The sequence below is a fragment of the Felis catus genome, chromosome B2, assembly GCF_018350175.1.
Source record: "Felis catus isolate Fca126 chromosome B2, F.catus_Fca126_mat1.0, whole genome shotgun sequence".
NCBI lineage: Eukaryota > Metazoa > Chordata > Mammalia > Carnivora > Felidae > Felis > Felis catus.
In genome coordinates, this window is record NC_058372.1 from 119385887 (window position 1) to 119406974 (window position 21088).

Here is a 21088-nt window from a genome sequence, read left to right on the forward strand (position 1 = left end):
TATTCTGATTGTACCTTTTGTTAATCCCTCATGCTTGGCTGCGCTGATGGATGGCTGTTTCTCTTCCGATGCAGCCTGGAACCCAACAAGTGGATTTGTCTTACTTCCTAGAGCTTGTATTTTGAGCCCTGCCATACCAGGCACAACCTGGAAATACAGTGAAATCCTTTCAGACACTTTCCTAACTTTCAGTAGCAGGTAACGGACAGAAACTTGGTTTCATTTCCATTAGTAAAAAACAAAACAAAAAAAAAAGAAACTGAAGTCTAAGTGGTCAACAGAGAAATGGTCTAAAAAAATCTTTGTGCATCCATACAGTGTAACATTATACAGTTAACAAAAAATTATGTTGTCAAGAATTTTAAGTTTTTTTCAGGAGGTGAACTATGAGTGATATCTTTATCTTCATTTTGTTTCTATACGATATTTTATTTTTATTTTTTCCTTACTTTCCAAATTTCTGCAAGTATGAGAATCAAGAAAGCATATTATAAAAAGATGAAAATCAAAATATTTTAAAAGCGGAATATATATTAATAAGAATTCATGGTAAATAGCAAATTACGTATAAAAAGTATTTAATATCATTTAACGTGCACTTTATTTGATTTCACAAAAAGACGTATATATTCGAGCAAATGGATGACAAAGTAATTCTAATTTGCATATCCAATTGCGGCCCCATAATTTCCAGCATTGAACAATTGTCAATTCATCGCAGTTCAGCTAAGGGCAAGAAAGGCTCTTAACGTAGGGCCTTAAATTCTGGACTTGCAAAGCTTCTATGTAATAGTAAGCATGGCAAGGATTACATCCACTGTGTCCCAAAAAGGAAGTGAAATAAAAGCATTATATGTCACTATCCATCCTTTGGCTCAAACATTTGATGAAAGACCCCGCAGTTGGTGCATGTGGTTAATTATGTTGTGTTCAAAATTATGATCACCAGCTGTTTTGCAAAGCAGTAAACAGTAAATATAATAATTCTATGGATGTGACTCTAAAAATAGTTTATACCTACAAGAGTCTTTTTGGAAAATTTTACCACATAGAATCATCTTCAGTGCTTTTCTGAACCAGGGGTAGAAAAATGCATAAACCATTGGATTGAAAGTAGAGTTCAGGTAGCCACACCAGACCAATGCATCATTTAAGGTGGGTGGAATAGCATAGTCCAGGAAAGGGTCCATGACCATGCAGACAAAGAAAGGACACCAGCATATTAGGAAAACTCCCACCACAATCCCTAAAGTCTTTGCAGCTTTCCTTTCTTTGTTTTGTGACATTCCATTTTTCTCTTCCAATCCAATTGCATCATTAATTGATCTTGCCTGTCCTTGAGCTATGAAGTATATTCTGGAATAGACACACAACATAATAGATCCAGGTATATAGAAAGAAGTCATAAAGGCCAGTACCCCAGATGTTTTGCTAAAGAAGACAGAGCAACCTCCTATACAGTGAATGTACTTGTAATATATCTCTTCAGCTCCTTTGAAGTTGAGCTCCAGAAAGATCATTCCAAATGCAAAAAGAGCGGGGACACTCCAACTAATGAAGATCATCACAAAAATAACCAAGATACTGATCTTGGCTTTGTATCTCAGTGGGTCACACACAGCATAGTAGCGGTCAATGGAAATGAAGGACAAGTGGAAAATGGACGCCGAGCTCAGCATAATGTCAGTGCTGGTGTGAATTTTACAGAAGACTTCTCCAAAGTACCAGCTGTGCTCAACAGATCTCACCATACTATAAGGCATGACCAGGCACCCCAGCAGAAAATCCACGGTCGCCATGGAATGAATGAGCCAATTCGTTGGGGTATGAAGTTGCCTGAAGTGTGATATGGAAATAATGACTATCAGATTGCCAGTGAGTGTGGTCAGAATTATGAGCACCATTAAACTGTACAGGGAAGCACGGACATCATTTGACCAACTGCTTTTCACACAAGAAATGTTAATGACATTGTGGCAAAAGGACATCATTCCTGAGGGCTATCCACCAGCTTATTTCTTCCTTTGCGTGTTGAGGAATCTTTCTTCAAAATCCATACTCAGGTTAGAGTTTCTTCTTTGCTTTCCCAAAACCTATTCCAGAAACCTGGGAGGGGAAAAAAAAAAAGAGAGAGAGCGAATCATTGGCAACTTGATTCTTTTAACTTCTAACACATTTACCTATTACTTCTTGCTAAAAAACTAATTCTTTTTTAAAAATTTGTGTATTGTTTATTATTTTTGAGAGAGACAGAAAGCAAGCAGGGAAGGGGCAGAGAGAGAGGGAGACGCAGAATCCGAAGCAGGCTCCAGGCTCTGAGCTCTCAGGACAGAGCCCAACGCAGGGCTCGAACCCACAGACCGTGAGATCATGACCTGAGCTGTAGATGGCCGCCCAACCGACTGAACCACCCAGGTGCCCCCCCCACCAAATAGTTATTTTAGAAAGAGCTTTCATTTCTAAGCTTAATTCAATGGTTCAGTTCAATAATTTTTTTTAAACATCTACTTGATGTCGGGTACTGTGCTAGAAATGAAAAGTTGAATTATTAGGTTAAAGTATATGAAACGGCACCTTTTTGAGGCCAGAGAAGGTCAAATGATGAATTCTTTATATGCTTAATCTATGGAAATAGTCTTTGTTCAAAAGACAGTCTTGAGGGAGAGCTTTATATTCTAAAGAGTAGATACAAGTTCCCAGAAATTTTAGAATTAAAATTTTAGAAATTTTAGAAGAAAAAGTGAAATATTTTACGTGTGCCTCTTGTACACAGGTAATATCCCCTAGTGCCTCCTTTTGCACTTGATAATATATAAGTTCTTTCTTTCTTTTTTAATGTTTTTTTTTTTTTTGAGAAAGGGAGAGACAGAGCATGAATGGGGGAGGGGCACAGAGAAAGAGGGAGACACAGAATCTGAAGCAGGATCCAGGCTCTGAACTGTCAGCACAGGGCCCGATGCAGGGCTCGAACCCACCACCTGTGAGATCATGACCTGTGCCGAAGCTGGACGCTTAACCGACTGAGCCACCCAGGTGCCCCATATAAGTTATTTCTAATTACAGAATGAATTGCAAGTACATACCTTTACTTCCAGTTTGCAAAGCACTGAAATATAATATTCCGAGTGTTAACGTCATTTAACATTTCACATCTACAATATAAACACTGTTCCTTATAAGGAGGACATGGCATGTTTTGTAAGTGTAATTATACTGGCAAGAAATCGAGGCTTAGTTCACAAAACCATTAAAGCTGGAATATGATCCGAGGTCTCAATTACTCGTACAGTTTCATCGTTACCAATCCATATTTTCTTTCCACGGCAGAAAGGACCAACACAGATGAATTATTTTCAAGAATATTAAGCTTTTAGTTTTCATGTGAGAACATAGGCTGTCTTGAAAAGTGGTACCCGCCAGTGAAGTATTATGTTGTGGTCCAAAGTATTAAGGATTTTAAATATATGGACCAAAGTTATGGTAAGAAATGATGTGGCCCAGAGAAAAGACGGCTGAGGTGAGAAACCCAGGGAAACTGAGCTTCGGTGTGGGCTGTGGGCACGGCACTGGAGCCTGTTTGGGTTTTTTCTTTAAAGCTCTGAAACTGATTAAAAAAAATTTTTTTTCATGCAATCCCAATTTAAAAAACAAATAAAAGTAAAATCTTGTTAAAAACAGAGATGGCACTTTCTTCTTCCTCATGCCTCATTAAAGAACCCAAGTCTCCATGAGACCGAGTTTAAAAATGTCCCCATTGTTTCTATATGATTCTGCAATTCTCAGCTAAATTCTGGAATTTTCAATATATTTTGAAATATATATGTATATATATATATACACAAATATATGTGTGTGTGTATATGTATACACACAGATACATATACACAGAGAGAGGGAGAGAGAGAGAGAGGGAGAGAAGAATGTGAATTTCTGCTGTCAATGAACAACCTGTCACTAGGTTGAAATGCTAGAAAATAGCAACAAGACTTAAAATTCCAGGAGTCTGCCTTCCTTTCCATCTCCTGCATTTCCCTCTGGGCTGACAGTTTAGATCAAGACTACATAGAAATCTAAATGCATCCAGGGGTGCCTGGGTGGCTCAGTTGGTTAAGCACCTGACTTTGGTTCGGTTCAGATCATGATCTCGCAGTTTGCAGGTTTGAGTCCTGTGCCAAGCTCTGTGCTGACAGCTCAGAGCCTGAAGCCTGTTTCAGATTCTGTGTCTCCCTCTCTCTCTGCCCCTCCTCTCTTGTGCACACTTTCTCTCTCTCTCTCTCTCTCTCTCTCTCTCTCTCTCTCAAAACAAAATAAAAAAACCTAAATGTATCCAGAACTAGAATTGGAGGAATAAAGTATTTAGGTACTAAAATGCATATTTTAATAAATTTGAAACACCTCTCCCCAATTCCTTCCTGCTCTCTATTCCTGGAAAGAAACATATTTATGCCAAATGAATCTGTAAGATGCATTTCAAGAGACACTCAGGCCTCTTCCATGACAGAACAAATAGCAAGTTACAACTAGTTAGGTTATTTGAACTCAGTAACATTTGAATTATAATTCAGATTTCACGAAAAGAATGATGGGTTTTTACTATGTAATTTAAATGTGCATCCAAATATACTCTATCACTTAAGTTATAAATCTTCTACGTAGACTTTTTGTCTATTTCCCCCTTTTCCTTCCTTCTTTTATGTATGCTTTTGACATATTAAAGGAATCAAGCAACACACGCTAATCACTGTTTAGGAATGTTTGCTAATTAATTTCTGTCAGTCAAAATCACATCCTTACCTGATATGCTAAATTCGGATTCAGAGTCCAAAAAGAAGTAAGGGAAGGTGGGGGCGGGGCGCAGGGGGAACAAACTTGCTGTTCAGTTTTTGAATATGAAATTCATAGAGGATGGGAAAGTCATCTGACAACTCTGTATACTTAGTTCTTTGTGAATCAAAATATTCGGTTCCTAGATACAAAACGAAGGACTCAGAGGCTTTCTTCTCATAGTTGTACATACTGGTTTCAGAGAAATAGAGTGTTAAGCACAATATCTTGGAAATTGTTGATAAATTAATGACACTTGAGTAGAAAAATTTTCCTGCTGGGGCGCCTGGGTGGCTCAGTCAACGGTTAGGCGTCTGACTCTTGGTTTGGGCACAGGTCAGGATCTCACAGTTCGTGAGTTCAGGCCCCACATCAGGCTTTGCGCTGACAGTACAGATTCTCTCTCTCCCTCTCTCTACCCTTCCCCCACTCGTGCTGTCTCTGTCTCCAAATAAATGAAAAATAAAAAAATAAAAGAGCTGTGCTGACAGTTCAGAGCCTGGAGCCTGCTTCAGATTCTGTGTCTCCCTCTCCCTCTGCCCCTCCCCCACTCATGCCCCCTCTCTCTCTCACTTTCTCTCTCAAAAATAAATAAACATTGAAAAACACTTAAAACTTTTTCCTGCTTATCTTAAAGAATACTACACATAATTTATAGCAAGTATTGATTAAAGTGTTATAATTTGCCTTTAAACAGATTTAATTGCTTAAATAAATGGCATATGATGATATTACGCGTTAAATGCTTACCTAAGAACGTGACATAATAGTACTTTTGTACTATTTTAGCTAACTAGAAATAATCATAATTATTAGAAATAATTTAGCTAACTAGAAATAATCATTATTTGTATATATAAATAATGCAAGATTGTAATATGGAAAGGTAATAAATCTCTTTGGTTAGCTCGCGAAACAACCAATTCTGTACAAACGATCTGATCACCTAATGTTTGAAAATGGCATATGAATTAAAAATATACTGATAGGAGTTATAGTTTAAAATAGATCTGTCTGACATGAAAGGAACTCAGTGGTCGAGTGTTCCCACTTCCCGGTGAAAGACCATCAGCACTAATCTCACCATGCCCTTGGTCCCTGGTTCCACCTCTAACGGCTCAGTCTCTGTTCTGTACAACTCCCTAATCTGCACCTATCTGCCATTACTCACAAAACCCTTCCAAGTGTGCCTTCTGGAGCTTGGGTCATCACCCTACTCCTCAAACTCTTCTCAAATATTTCCCTCACTTTGTTCTAACCAAAACCATCTCTCCCTTGAGTACACCTCATCACCCGGAGCCTTGTCAAAGGTGGCTGTTCTCTCTCCTGCATCCTTAATCCCCTTTGTACCATACAGCTTAGAGGAAAAGTAGATTCCCCTTGCATTGACTGCCACTGCAGATCGTTGTGCCGCCATCCTTCCTAACCACCACCCCTCGAAAGTTTGAAGTTCTGTGTTCAAACTACACCTCCTTCATTTGTAGACATCTACAGACTCCCGAGTCATTTCTCTTCATTTCTTGCAGAGGTTAGCTCCTGACCTACCGCCACTCTCTCCAAGTTTACTCCTGCCAAAACTCTTGATAATTTTAATGTCACATAATGATCCAGTAATGAGCTTCAGCTCGTTGACCCTTTGTCTTCCAATAAGTATGACCCCCATTCTATTTTATCTCAAACTCCCATGGCCATGCCCTAGAATTTGTCTTCATCAGTAATGCAGCCATTCCAAAATATTAACTTCAAGCTCCACACTTTGTCTTCCTAATCCATGCCACTAGTGCTCTTCTTTTAACACTTTTTCAACCCCCTTGAAGCCCTTCATTCATTTATTTTATCATCTTTTCACTATTCCTCATTCCCTCAGGCTCATCTCATTTTTTTTTAATTTTGTTTTAATGTTTATTCATTTTTTGATAGAGAGAGACAGAACCTGAGTGCGGGAGGGGCAGAGAGAGAAGGAGACACAGAATCCGAAGCAGGCTCCAGGCTCTGAACCGACAGCACAGAGCCTGACATGGGGCTCGAACTCACAGACCGTGGGATCGTGACCTGAGCTGAAGTCAGACGCTCAACCGACTGAGCCACCCAGGCACCCCTGTTTACCCAGTTAGATTCCAATAGTTTTTGACATTATCTTACAACTCCTTCTCATTAACAAACTTTCCTAGCAAAACCTGAACCTTTGTCCAATCCAGTTCTCTTGCTCTCCTCCTGCATTCATGCAGCTGAGTGTGGTGGAGAAAAACACACAAGGGGCCTCCTGTTAAATTCATGACAAGTATTGGCCACTAGAACTGCTCAAGGATCCTACCCCTCCTTCTATTACTTTTGTTCTCCCACTCTCTGAGATGACTGTTTCACACCTGCTCCCTCCTTCTATCTCAGATACCTTCTCTCTCATCTTCATTCTCTGATGGCCTTGATCCTGTTTCACTGAAAAAACACACCCGATCAGAAGAGAATGTCCACACTGTATCTCTTCACTTACCTCCCAGCCTACATCTGTTTGTATACTTAATCCTCTGTCTTATTAATGCAAATAACCAACCATGTCTCATTGCACATGCCCAGTAAGCATCTCTTCATACCTGTTCAAGGACATAACCTACAATTCTCCTCTCTTCCCTGGCTCTTTAGTATTTCCCTTGTAAATAATTACCTGCAGTACCCAAATATGTAATACCCTTCCATAAAAAGAATAAATTCCACAAAAAGCAATTATTTTTAAATTCACTTCGGAAAACAAAACTTCTTCAAAAGAGTAATTTTCACCCCCTGTCTTCCTTTCTTCTCCTACTAACCTGTTTTTATTATTATTTGAGAGAAAGCGGGGTGGGGAGAGGGGCAGAGGAAGAGACAGAGAATCTTAAGCAGGCTCCATACTCAGTGCAGAGCCCCTGACGCTGGGATCATGACCTGAGCCGAAAATCAAGAGTCTAAAACTCAAGTAACTGAACCACCCGGGTGCCCCTCTTACTAACCCTTTGAATACACTCCAAAGAGACTTTTATTGTCAGCACTTCATTAAAAGCTTTTTTCTTCAGCTAAGACAGCAGAAGAGATGATTTATTTTACATGTGTTACATTCAGCCACAGATGAAAACAGAATGAGTCCTGGAGGTCAAGGCTCCTTGGCAAAGGATCAAAAGGGACTGTTTTGGCATGAGAAAGGTGGGTTTCTCAAAGGTGGTCATTGTGATCAAATGATGATGGATGTCTAGATCCACTGAATCAAGTTCTAGAAAGTAGGTGTGCAGTCCAACAATTTGTACAAACATCCCTGACCTCTGGCTTTCCTTATTTCTGTTCCTGTGACTTCCGTGGGTGCACAAGCTGGCAGTTTACTTGGACCTCTGCCTCATCTTTCTTCTTTTTCGCTTCAGCCTGTTCATCCACTGCTTCTTCCACTTGGCTCTGTGGCGCAGAGGTTTCCCAGAAGATGGCACTGATGCTGAGAGTGCAAAACAATTTTTAATCATGTTGTCCTGTGTTCTAAACCCAGTGATAAATGCTCAGACTTCATCTACTCATCATGCTCAGTATCCCAAGGTACTTCTTGAAACAATTTCTTTCCTTGGCTCCCAGGTCACCACTCTTAAACCTCTGATACCTCACTGGTTACTCTTTTCAGTCTTCGTTGCTAGTTCGTCCTTAAGTCACTTGCCCTAAGGCAAGTCTTTGATTCTCTTCTTTACTTAGAACAGCTCCCTAGGTGATTTCTTAGTCTCCTGGCTTTAAGCTAATCTATATGCTGATGGGTCTCAAATAAATACCTCCAGCCATGGCCTCCTGCTTGTACTCTGGACAAACATCTCCTGCTGCCTAGAGGATATAACCACTGACTATGTTTAAAGCCTCAAATCTTCACAACATATGTCCAGCTCCTCTTCCTTCCTACACATCTAGAAAATGGCAACTCATTTTTGAAAATCCTCAGTCCTAGCCCTTGAAGTTATCACTGACTACTCTTTCTTACACTCAACAATATAGCCAACCCATCAGTAGATATTTTGACACTTCATTGAAAATATATCCATAATTGGACCAGCTCTCATAGTCCGAGCCACCAAACACTGTGAAATTAGTAGCCTCCTAGCTGGCTTCCCTGATTCTTTTCTTTTTTCCCTTCCTTTCTGTTTTACTTGAATACATAGCTTCTAAGCCAAGGAGTGGATTGGTTTCTTCCTCACCACTCTTTCGTAAAAGGTAAAGAATATGAGTGAGTTATGTGAAAGGGATGGAAAGTATGTCTGACAGACAATGTTAAGCAAAGAGAAATTCATTCTGTTTGCCATCAGTTGTAATAATTAGTTATAAAGTGAAAGGAAAGGAGGTCCACTGTGCCCCTTCAAGAGATAATCACGGAAAATAGAATGGAAAAGTCATAGCTTTTAAAAATAAAACTGTTGGGGAGCCTGGGTGGCTCAGTTGGCTAAGGATCCAACTTCAGCTCAGGTCATGATCTCATGGTTCGTGGGTTTGAGCCCCACATTGGGCTCTGTGCTAATAGCTCAGAGTCTGGAGCCTGCTTCAGATTCTGTGTCTCCCTCTCTCTCTGCCCCTTCCCCACTTGCACTCTGTCTCTCTCTCAAAGATATATAACAAACATTTAAAAAAAATTCTTTTAATAAAGCTGCAATCACTAGTATCCAGGTGAACAGAACCAGGGAGAAGCAGAAGTTACACAAGCTTAGATAAGGAATTTCTCAGCACTCCCAAACACTACAGGAAAAAGTCACCTGATTCCAAGGCACACTTAGAGAGATATCAAGACCTTTTGCCCCAAGGGAACTGGCAGCTATTCAAGGAAACAATAGTAAAATGAATGGCCTGGAGTTACAACAGTGCAGAATCTTCTGGTATGTCCTTAGCAAAATGCACAAATGTAGAAATGTACAAAATGTAGAAATACAAAAGTGTTTCCAAGGAGGAAATGTAGAGCAGTTAAATTACCAGGGAATTCAAGGCAAGGACTGCTTGATACCTTAAAGGAAACTAAGAATAAATAGCTGTCTAGATAGAAGCCAGTCTCAGTGCTTTGTTGGCTTCTTTGGATTCATTTAAGTGACTTTCCATTTCTTCTAGATGGTGACTTTGTAGTTAATACATAATGCAAAATTCGGAATAGAGATATAAAACCTTGTAACCCAGGATTTCATTTTTTGTTCTAGAACTATCCATGGCTATTTATAAGAGAAACTTTTGAGGTATATAGTACTCTGACTGATGTGAGGGAGGGAATTTTTAAAGTTTTTTTTTACAACGTTTATTTATTTTTGGGACAGAGAGAGACAGAGCATGAACGGGGGAGGGGCAGAGAGAGAGGGAGACACAGAATTGGAAACAAGCTCCAGGCTCTGAGCCATCAGCCCAGAGCCCAACGCGGGGCTCGAACTCACGGACCGCGAGATCGTGACCTGGCTGAAGTCGGACGCTTAACCCACTGCGCCACCCAGGCGCCAAAGGGAGGGAATTTTTAAAAAGTAATATGGACCTGGGGCATCTGGGTGGATCAGTAGGTTAAGCATCCGACTCTTGATTTTGGCTCAGATCCTGATCTCATAGTTTGTGAGTTTGAGCCCCACATTGGGCTGCATGCTGACAGTGCAGAGCCTACTTGGGATCCTCTCTCTTCCTCTCTCTCTGTCCCTCTCACGCTTGCTCTCTCTCTTTCTCTCTCTCTCTCTCTTTCTCCATAAATAAACATTTGAATTAAAAAAGAAAAGAAAAGAAAAAACTACTCTAGAGGCAGAAAAATGAGAGCTTTAAACAAAATTTAGGAAAAGCACCCAAGAAGATCAAATTAGAGCATGGAAAAAGGTTCTGAAAGCAAAAGAAATTATCTCGGGTATTTTTAAAATCCATAAAGAATTTATAAAAGAGAATAGTCACAACTGAAGACCAAATCACTGACCTTGTGAATCAAGTGGAAGAACATTACATACATTAAGCTAAAATACAAAGAAATAGAAATTCACACATCCTTGTTCATAAATATTGGGTAAATGCCTTCCCTCTGTCAGATACCAGGTACTGGGGTGAAAAGACATAACAAAACTTCCTGCCCTTCAGGAACTTACATTCAGGTGTGGGTTGGGGGACACTTCATGTTCTCAATGTTTCAATAAACATGAAATTAGATTGCAATAGTTACTAAGGAGAAAAAAATAAAGCAAAGAAGAGAGAACTGCAAGGTTTGGGGAGAGTATTGAGCTTCAGGATAAGGTAGCCAGGGAAAACTTAAATAAAAAGCTGACTGAATAATATATATATATATATCTGAAGGAACCGAGAAGCTAACCATATGGATATGTAGGGGAAGCACAATCCAGGGAGGGGATATAGCAGACTCCAAAGTCTAGAGATGGGAACATGCTTAGTGTGTTTGCAAAATTAGCAGATGTCAATGGGGATAGCACAAAGCCAGCAACACAGAGAAAAAATAGATGGGGAAGCCACGGAAGCTGTACAGAGCTACACTGAATAGGGCCTTTCAGGTCACAGTAAGAATTTTAGCTTTGTTTGCCCTTGAGTGAAAAAAGGAAGTCACTGGAGGGTTTTGAACCCAGCAACATGAGTTGACAGGTTCTGACAGATCCACCCTGGCTACTGTCTGAGAACAGAGGCAGAGGGTAAGGACAGAGATGAGATGATTAGGACGCTGTCACTAGAACCTGGTGAGGGAAGATGATGGTTTGGACATAGCAGGGGCAGTGAGTGTGGAGAGTAGTGGTCAAGTTTGGAAATGTTCTAAAGATACAGCAGGCAGAATTTGCACATCAACTGAGTGTGGGCTGGGAGGAAGTTATCAAGGGAAATAGCAAGGTTTTTGTTTTGAGCAGCTTGAAGGTGGAGGGTCCCATTTAAGGAGATGAAAAAGATGGTGATTGGAGAAGGGCAAGAAACAGGAAGAAATCAGGAGTTGGGTTTTGAATTTATGAGGTTAGAGCTGTGTGCTGAAGAGTGTGGCCTTTCAAGTCCAGGCAGGTCTGGCCATTCACCTATTCTGTGCCCTTGGACAGGCTACCCAAACTCTTGGGCCTATAGTTTTCTCATGCAATAAATAAATAAATAAATAAATAAATAAATAAATAAAAATAGATTTCTTGAGGTTTTATGAGGCTGGAATGAGTTAACATTTGTAAAGTGTTTACTTACAATAGTATCCTGTGCATAGTTTATCAAATAAGTAAACATCCAAGAGGAATGTTATAGACATGTTAAGGGAATATATAAAAAAGCATCAGGAAACTCTTACAAGAATACACATATATTTAAATCAACATTAAAAAGGTACATTCTAAAAGGTCACTATAGGCAGAGGGAAAGCAATGGGAAAAGGGGGATGAACAGGGAAAAATCAAGATGAAATGAATCAAAGAAGGGAGTGTGTCGTAAGGGAATGGGCTGTTTTATTCATTGCTATAGCCCCAGGGCCTGGGAAATGTCTAGAACATTGAGCACAAAAATGAATAAAGGATTGAATGAATGAACAAATGAACTAAGGAGTTCATTAGTTCATTTCTGTGCCCCCTGGGGCCATTATAAAGTAGGGCACATACACTTAGCTTGGTTCTGATTTCAAAGATAAAGAAGAAAATCTTCTAGCCATCTAGTTAGAAATTCCTTCATTGTACATGTTAAATGTGTATGGTTCTTTGCATATCAATTATATCTCAACAATGCTGCTTAAACACACACACACACACACACACACACACACACACACACAAAGAAGGAAAGATGATTGGGCTAGCAATTTTGGAAGCCAGAGGGCAGTGGAAGAAGTTTAGAAACTATTAAGGAAATAGGATGGCAACTCAACAATCCTATATTCAGCCAAAACAGTAGTCAGATGAAGGCAAAAGAAAGACAAGTATACATTTATGACCACCTTCTGAGAAACTCTAGGGAATACTCTAACAATATAAAAATGAAATCAAAACAAAAAATTCTAAATAGCAAGAGATGAAGAATAAAAACAACATCAGTAAGTAACACTATTTAAACTAAGATTTAGTGTAAACTAAAAAGGATTATGATCATATAACACAATGCAATGCTTATTAAAAAAGGATTTTTGAAATGAAAAAATATGTATTTCAAGAAAACTTAATGCTAACCTGGAACTTAAATTTGCAACTATCTCAATGTCTCCCAGTTTTTCTCAGGATGGTGAGGGGCAGGCAAATGAAACTTCTTGACAAGTTGACAAGATATATAGCTAATCATTTATTTTGGTAATTTTCTCTAGCAGTATTTTTTCAAGTTAAAATACCTATGTTGTTCAACCCAGCAGTAGTTTTTGTAATAGCAACAAAAGTAAGAACTAAAACAGTCTGAACTTCTAGCAGACATACACACATCAGTAGATATGACAGATATGCAGTAAGATGTAAAATTAAAATATTTGGAGATATAGAAAGATGGCAATGATATCTTGTCAAGTAAAGAAAAAAATATTTTCAACAGTACTACTTGTAGGGACACACACACACACACACACACACACACATACACACACACATTTGTATAAACATGGAAAATAGGTATGGAATGGTATACTCTAAATGTTTAATATCATTTACTCAGAGGTGGTGAGATTGAAACTCAAAAAAAACAAATTAAACAACAGCAAATAAGAAAAATAATACCAAATTTTACCAAAAAAATTTCCTGGGTGGTGAAAGAACAGGAAAGTTTTACTTTCTTCTCTATGTTTTCTACATATTCCAAGTTTTCTACTATAAGAATGTTTTACTTTCATAACCAGAAAAAAAGTATTTAATAAAATTAAATGTATTGTCTATGAATTGCTTCAAACAAAACTTTAACCATACTTTAAAAAAAAAACCTCTTGGTGAGTAATTATTAAGAAATTATACAATTTGTGCTTTTTGTGCTTATATAATTCTTTACATGAGTTACTTATCCACATTAGTCTTATATTAAAATTAAAGTTTTGCTAAATGCCCTAAAGTTTCTAAAATGCCCTCATATCCTGTTTTTGTTCTATACAGATTTAGAAATAAAACTAGAAATAAACCTGATAATTTTATTCTAAAAATAAGTTTGCAGCTCTCTAATTTATCCACTATTCTTTATTACAATACCAAAAGTGTTTTGTAAAACACTTATTTTATTTTTATTTTTTTCAATATATGAAGTTTATTGTCAAATTGGTTTCCATACAACACCCAGTGCTCATCCCAAAAGGTGCCCTCCTCAGTACCCATCACCCACCCTCCCCTCCCTCCCACCCCCCATCAACCCTCAGTTTGTTCTCAGTTTTTAAGAGTCTCTTATGCTTTGGCTCTCTTCCACTCTAACCTCTTTTTTTTTTTCCTTCCCCTCCCCCATGGGTTTCTGTTAAGTTTCTCAGGATCCACATAAGAGTGAAACCATATGGTATCTGTCTTTCTCTGTATGATTTATTTCACTTAACATCACACTCTCCAGTTCCATCCACGTTGCTACAAAGGGCCATATTTCGTTCTTTCTCATTGCTATGTAGTACTCCATTGTGTATATAAACTACAATTTCTTTATCAATTTGTCAGTTGATGGACATTTTGGCTCTTTCCATAATTTGGCTATTGTTGAGAGTGCTGCTATAAACATTGGGGTACAAGTGCCCCTATGCATCAGTACTCCTGTATCCCTTGGGTAAATTCCTAGCAGTGCTATTGCTGGGTCATAAGGTAGGTCTATTTTTAATTTTCTGAGGAACCTCCACACTGTTTTCCAGAGCGGCTGCACCAGTTTGCATTCCCACCAGCAGTGCAAGAGGGTTCCCGTTTCTCCACATCCTCTCCAGCATCTATAGTCTCCTGATTTGTTCATTTTGGCCACTCTGACTGGCGTGAGGTGATATCTAAGTGTGGTTTTGATTTGTATTTCCCTGATGAGGAGTGATGTTGAGCATCTTTTCATGTGCCTGTTGGCCATCCGGATGTCTTCTTTAGAGAAGTGTCTATTCATGTTTTCTGCCCATTTCTTCACTGGGTTATTTGTTTTTCGGGTGTGGAGTTTGGTGAGCTCTTTATAGATTTTGGATGCTAGCCCTTTGTCCGATATGTCATTTGCAAATATCTTTTCCCATTCCGTTGGTTGCCTTTTAGTTTTGTTGGTTGTTTCCTTTGCTAAGGAAGGTCCCAGGTGGTCATTGTGATCAAATGATGATGGATGTCTAGATCCACTGAATCAAGTTCTAGAAAGTAGGCGTGCGGTCCAACAATTTGTACAAACATCCCTGACCTCTGGGATGTTCTTGTGACTTCCGTGGGTGCACAAGCTGGCAGTTTACTTGGACCTCTGCCTCATCTTTCTTCTTTTTCGCTTCAGCCTGTTCATCCACTGCTTCTTCCACTTGGCTCTGTGGCACAGAGGTTTCCCAGAAGATGGCACTGATGCTGAGAGTGCAAAACAATTTTTAAACATGTTTTTATCTTCATAAGGTCCCAGTAGTTCATTTTTGCTTTTAATTCCCTTGCCTTTGGGGATGTGTCAAGTAAGAAATTGCTACGGCTGAGGTCAGAGAGGTCTTTTCCTGCTTTCTCCTCTAGGGTAAAACACTTATTTTAAAAGAGAGAAAGAAAGAAGGGGTAGGAGAAACAACTCTTTCAAATATTTAAGTCATGAGTCTTGAGAAGGTGATATCACTGGAAGCAATCCTTTCCATCTTAAAGAAACAGGAAGCATGGCAAATTCCATTCGTTTGCTTATCCATCAACCCATTCCAATTGAAAAGAGAAAAAAGAATCTTCAGCAATATTATGAGCAGGTAAATCAACTCTACTGGAAAATTTTTCTGGTATGTAGACTTGCATAAGATGATATGTATCAAATTTAGGTCATCATAACTAAAAACTTCCTAATCTAATCAATCTAATATATGGCACGTAAACAGACACACACACACACACACGCTAAAGAGTGAAGTCATTTGGCAAAGGGCCAGGATTTTTCCCACCAAATAATACTTGTGCAAATAAGATTTTAGTTTTGTAATTGAGCAAATAGTAACAATAACGTGATTTAATTTTAAAATGTATAAAAGTCTCTGTGGGGATCGTTTTTTTATGCTAACACTAGCCAACATCCACAGAAGGAATTTCCTTCATTTACAAGAAATGGAGACAAAAAATCATGTTTCAACTTTTCAGGTTTCCTGGGTTTTCATAGGTGAATTTTTAATAAACGTGAAACATTTTAAAAGCACAGGTAAAGCATGCTAGTTAAAAATATGTCACTATTTTTTACCTTCTCTTACTAACCCAGGTTTTATGAAACTAAATTACAGCAACCTTGTTAACTTTTCTATTAAATAATCCTAAATTTTAATGTATTAGTAAGTACCAAGCCATTGATAACTTTTCTGGCTGTCAGCATTTTCTCAGTGAAAGATTACCTAGGCCCTCAGGCTAGTCCCTATGAGCATTCAGACCTACCTTCTCAGGTAAGAGTGACCAGAGAGGGGACAAGCCGGCTGCAGAAACACTGCCTTTGGGGAGGAGGCCCCCTCCGCATGTGTCCCCTGGACAGCTACTGACTAGAGCCACTGCTGTGTTACCGTAGGCCACAGTTCGCCTAGACAGATGACGCAAATATTGAAATCTGGAAAAGATAAGCTGATAATAAATCTTTCTGAAGCAAGGTAACAGTATATTATTGATACATATAACTGGGAAGTGCTTTTATTCTAAACCAGCATCAGGAAGCTGGCAGTGAGCAAGCTAAATAGAGAAGGTAAATATTACCATTACTTTTAAAATAATCTCAAACATGGGCCACCAGTAACCACAGTCATGGGTGTTACCAGCATATATATAAAAACACGTGTCCATTAAAACCGCCTTAATTGTTGATTGATTTGAAAGAAAAGTACTCCTGTATTAGATATCTTTACAAAGGGAAAAACGAGCACTGAAAAAACGGTTCAATTTCAAAACAGATGACACGCCTGCCCAAGGACTATTTTGAAAAATTAGAATGTACTTACACCCAATAATATCTTATAGGTAGAAAATAAGTTAGAACAACGGCTTTCCCAAGCTTTGTTTTAACCACAATAGGAAGACATATATTTTGTATCATGACTCAGTACCCATGTAGGTATGCCTCCATAACAGAAGCAAACGTTTTCATTAAACAAAATGCTTACTTCCTTCAACCCACTCTGATATTTTCTATTTTATTTCTTTGTTTAATTAGTGGGGTTTATCCCCCCAATAATGTTACTAATCACAATTGCAGAAACACTGGTTTTGAGGGTAGGTGGTCACATACGTTCGGTCCATCAATTTTTTAATTCCTCTGTATAAAACTTCCAAAATGGAGCCAGATCCTTCAGTAGAGCAAAATGACTATCTTAAGTACAATTTCTCATCCATTTCTGTTTGTTACTCAGCCATAGTAAATCATAGGATTATTGTGATAGGCTACTGTTGGTCCCAGTTCTTCACTCTCCTGGCGTCTACACTTGTGTCTTTTCTTCTCTGAGAATGGAAGCTACTACCCTGTCCTTAGAACTTGAGCTTTGTTACTTTACTTGTTTTAGCCAAAAGAATATGGACAGAAATAAAAGTGCGCCAGTTCTAAGCCGTGTCATTAGGAGAACTCTATATTTATGAATGTCCTCCATGCTTTCCCATGAGAAGACCAAGCCCCCGTGAAGCCCATTGGTCCAATGAGTTTCAGGGTGGTTTGCTATACAGAATTTTCATGGCAATAAATTACTGTGTTAATTGTTTTTCTGAAAGAAGCCACTGAGATCTATTACCCCATTCCCCCACCTTGCAGAAACACCGACACAGAGAAACACTGATACCACATGACGGGTCACTTGTGATCTAAATAGTCACTAACAAAAACTGTGATAGCAAAAACAGAAACAGCTTTACATAAGTGACGTTTACATTATGCTTTACATAAGTGACGTTGACATTTTACTAGGCGATTATAACTCCTGCTTCAGAAATTTCTAGATATTAAAGGATGGTTCAAGAAATAACATCCAAGTTCACTGCTTATAACAGTGAATAGAAAATATCATTCATCTTTCCAAACACGAGTTCAGAGTTTGTCTCAATAACACATACATCTGTCATTTTGTGAGTGAGTTTTCTTTGCAAGCAAGCACAATGCCTCATGTATGGGAGTTTATGATGCTCTAGGAAATCAGAGATCTTATCTGCTTTGTTCATTACTGTCTCCCCATCACCTAAAATAGCGCCTGCAAATCATTTGCTCAATAAATATTTGTTGGTTGAGTGATATTAAATTACTAATTGAGTTCATTTTTCATTTTTAAAGTTTTTAAAATCAGAATATTGCATGAATATGGAATTCTCATAATTTCAGCGTTAATTATAAAACTGTACTGAAAAGCCTTCTTTCCATTTTATGTATGTCACGTTCTTTCTTTTAACCTGAACATTTATTTAACTGACTGACAATCACTGCGTGGTAAGTGTGCAGGATAAAATATAATTATGATTCTTCTTTCCAGGAATATGTAGCTAATGGTGAGTTAGACATGCAAACAGATAAAGTACAATATAGAACGTGCTGAATAAAAACACAAAGGTTGAGTTATGGGAGCACATAAGACAGATCTGGAACCCACACACGGTAGCTAGGAAAGATTGCCTGCAGGTCGCATATAAACTGAAACAGAAAAGAAGGACTCAGAGCACTTCACAAACAGGCTAAATTTAGAATAGGGAAACATATGCAAAAACTTCATATTTAACCCTAAGAAAATAATTTCATAGCGGACAATTAAAATCTGTTAATCAGTAACAATCACGTTTTACATTTTTATTATCTTATTCCAGCACCTTTTTTTTTATCAACAGAAGTGTTTTGACTGTGTACTGCAGGCATTCAAGTTAGTTTCTAATTCCTTCTTGTTACACACACACACACACAGACACACACACACTTAAAAAATAGAAATTAGCAAATGTCTTCATTCTCACTATCAAAGCTCAATGAACTCCAAGTTAATGATTAGCTTTATCCCTCTTGTTTTATTTGCAAAGAACAAAACTAAGGTATCTTTGTTTGTATTGGGAATTACTTAGTATCATTTTTATAAATGGCATGTTTCTGTGGGTATGTTGATATTTTCAAAATATGTTTTTAAAGTTACTTCTATTATATGTAAATAAAACGCACTGAGCACTCATTATGAGTGGAATTATGCTAAGTGCTAAAGTAATATTTTCACTTAACCCTCACAATAACCAAATGGAGTAGATCTCATTATTTCCACTTTACAGGTTATGATGAGTCTGGGAGAACTTAAATGGCTTTTCCAATGTCATATTACTAGCAAATGGCAAAGCCAGAAATCAAACTAATATTTCTTTTTTCATCAGGGAAGAATGTAGTTGGCGCAAATACTCTTTTCCAATATGGTGGAAAAAGATGAGTACTAAGGCCAGCTAGCACCATAAATGAATCAAATTTTTAGAAAAGACGATGTCATGAAATGTATAGGCAAGGAATAAAGTGTCTGCTTTTAGATTCATAGAGGTTTTCCTTACCATGTAGGTGAGGAATCAGTAAATTGTTTCTGTAAAGGGCTAGATAGTAAATGCCATACGCTTTGAAGGCCATAGGTACATGGCAACTATTTAATTCTGTCATTGTAACATGAAAGTATCATAGATGATACATAAATGAATGGGTGTATCAGTGTCCAATAAAATTATATTTACAGGAAATAGTTTACTGACCCCTGATATGGACTATAGAAGAGATATTTTGGGGGTTCATATCATCAATCAAAGCAAAATAATGGGAATTCAAAACCATTTTACTGGTAAGATCATTTTCTCCATTCTGCTAAAAATACAGAAGACAACTAGGGTAGAGATATCACTTGCAATGGGGAAAAAATCAGTCTATGGAGGCAAAAATAAGGAAAAGGAAAGACTTTATAATTCCATTTGAGTTTTACATTTGGGGATGTTTTCTACTGGCATAAAAAGAAAGCAATGTTGTTACAGCAAGAAACTGTAATATAAGCCTCTTTATAAAGTTACCATAGGCATGATTGGTTATTACTTGGAAACTATTCCAGAAATGGCTTAGACTTAAGGAGAAATCTCTGATATGCAGAGCCTTCCCCTTTCCTAAGCACCCCTACATTTTTTACTGTAAATGTAGCAAAGATTTTTTTCTGATGGTTTCATTACTCTCAGATGCCCTCCCTCTTCTTTCCATTTTAGAACCCATCTTTCCAGTGAATGATCATCAATGACCCCAACTTTTCAACAGCAAAACAAATATGGCTATGCCCAGAGATGCTTCCATTGAAAGGACTTAAACAAACCAGGTCTTCAATGCATAAAAGAATGTCTCAACTTATGGAATTTGGGGCAGATGGGACAAAGATCTTGGTATAAAGAATGTGGCTTCAAGCCCCTGAAATCACAGCATAGCCCTGGCATTGTCTAGGACGAAGCCTTTCCTTACATGGGACATGTATATGGTCAGGTAGGCAGTACTCCTTCTATTGTGAAAGAAAACTGACCCAGCAAACTATCATGGCCTCCTGAAAAATATTCCACACGAATACAAATGTCTTTTACTATAATTTTTAATTGATTTTTAGCAAGCAAACCTATATGTATTACAGTTGGCTCTTGAACAATGCAGGTGTTACGGGTGCTGACCTCTCATACAGTTGAAAATCTGTGTATAACTTTTGAGTCTCCAGAAACTTAACTACTAATAGCCTATGTTGACTGGAAGCCTTATTGATAACACAATTAACATATATTTTGCATGTTACATGTATTACATATTGTGTTCTCAAAATAAGCTAGAGAAAAGAAAATCTTATTAAGAAAATTTTGGAGAATAGAAAATACATTTACAGTTCTGTACTGCATTTATTTAAAAAAAATATGAGTATAAGTGGACCCACACAGTTCAAACTTGTGTTGTTCAACGATCAACTGTATTTGGGTTTCCCAAGCAAGCTTTATATCATGAAAGATGCTGCTGTTCTGACATGAGTATCCAACTGGTTTGGTAAGACGCAATGATTTATGGAGTGCTTCCTGGATGCCAGACACGTACTGTCCTATTGCCTTTAAAAAGACTGACACTCGGGGCGCCTGGGTGGCGCAGTCGGTTAAGTGTCCGACTTCAGCCAGGTCACGATCTCACAGTCTGTGAGTTCGAGCCCCGCGTCAGGCTCTGGGCTGATGGCTCAGAGCCTGGAGCCTGTTTCCGATTCTGTGTC

General features: G+C 38.3%; 1 protein-coding gene across 1 annotated transcript; it reads right to left on the reverse strand.

Moving 5' to 3' along the window:
• Window positions 1-286: 286 nt before the first annotated feature.
• Window positions 287-20646, reverse strand: TAAR1 (trace amine associated receptor 1). The gene is made up of 2 exons (XM_011282606.4): window positions 16278-20646; window positions 287-2106 (listed from the first exon to the last, which is right to left on the reverse strand). The coding sequence occupies exon 2, from the start codon at window positions 1989-1991 to the stop codon at window positions 987-989; it is 1005 nt and encodes a 334-aa protein (XP_011280908.2). The 5' UTR covers window positions 1992-2106; window positions 16278-20646; the 3' UTR covers window positions 287-986.
• Window positions 20647-21088: the final 442 nt, after the last annotated feature.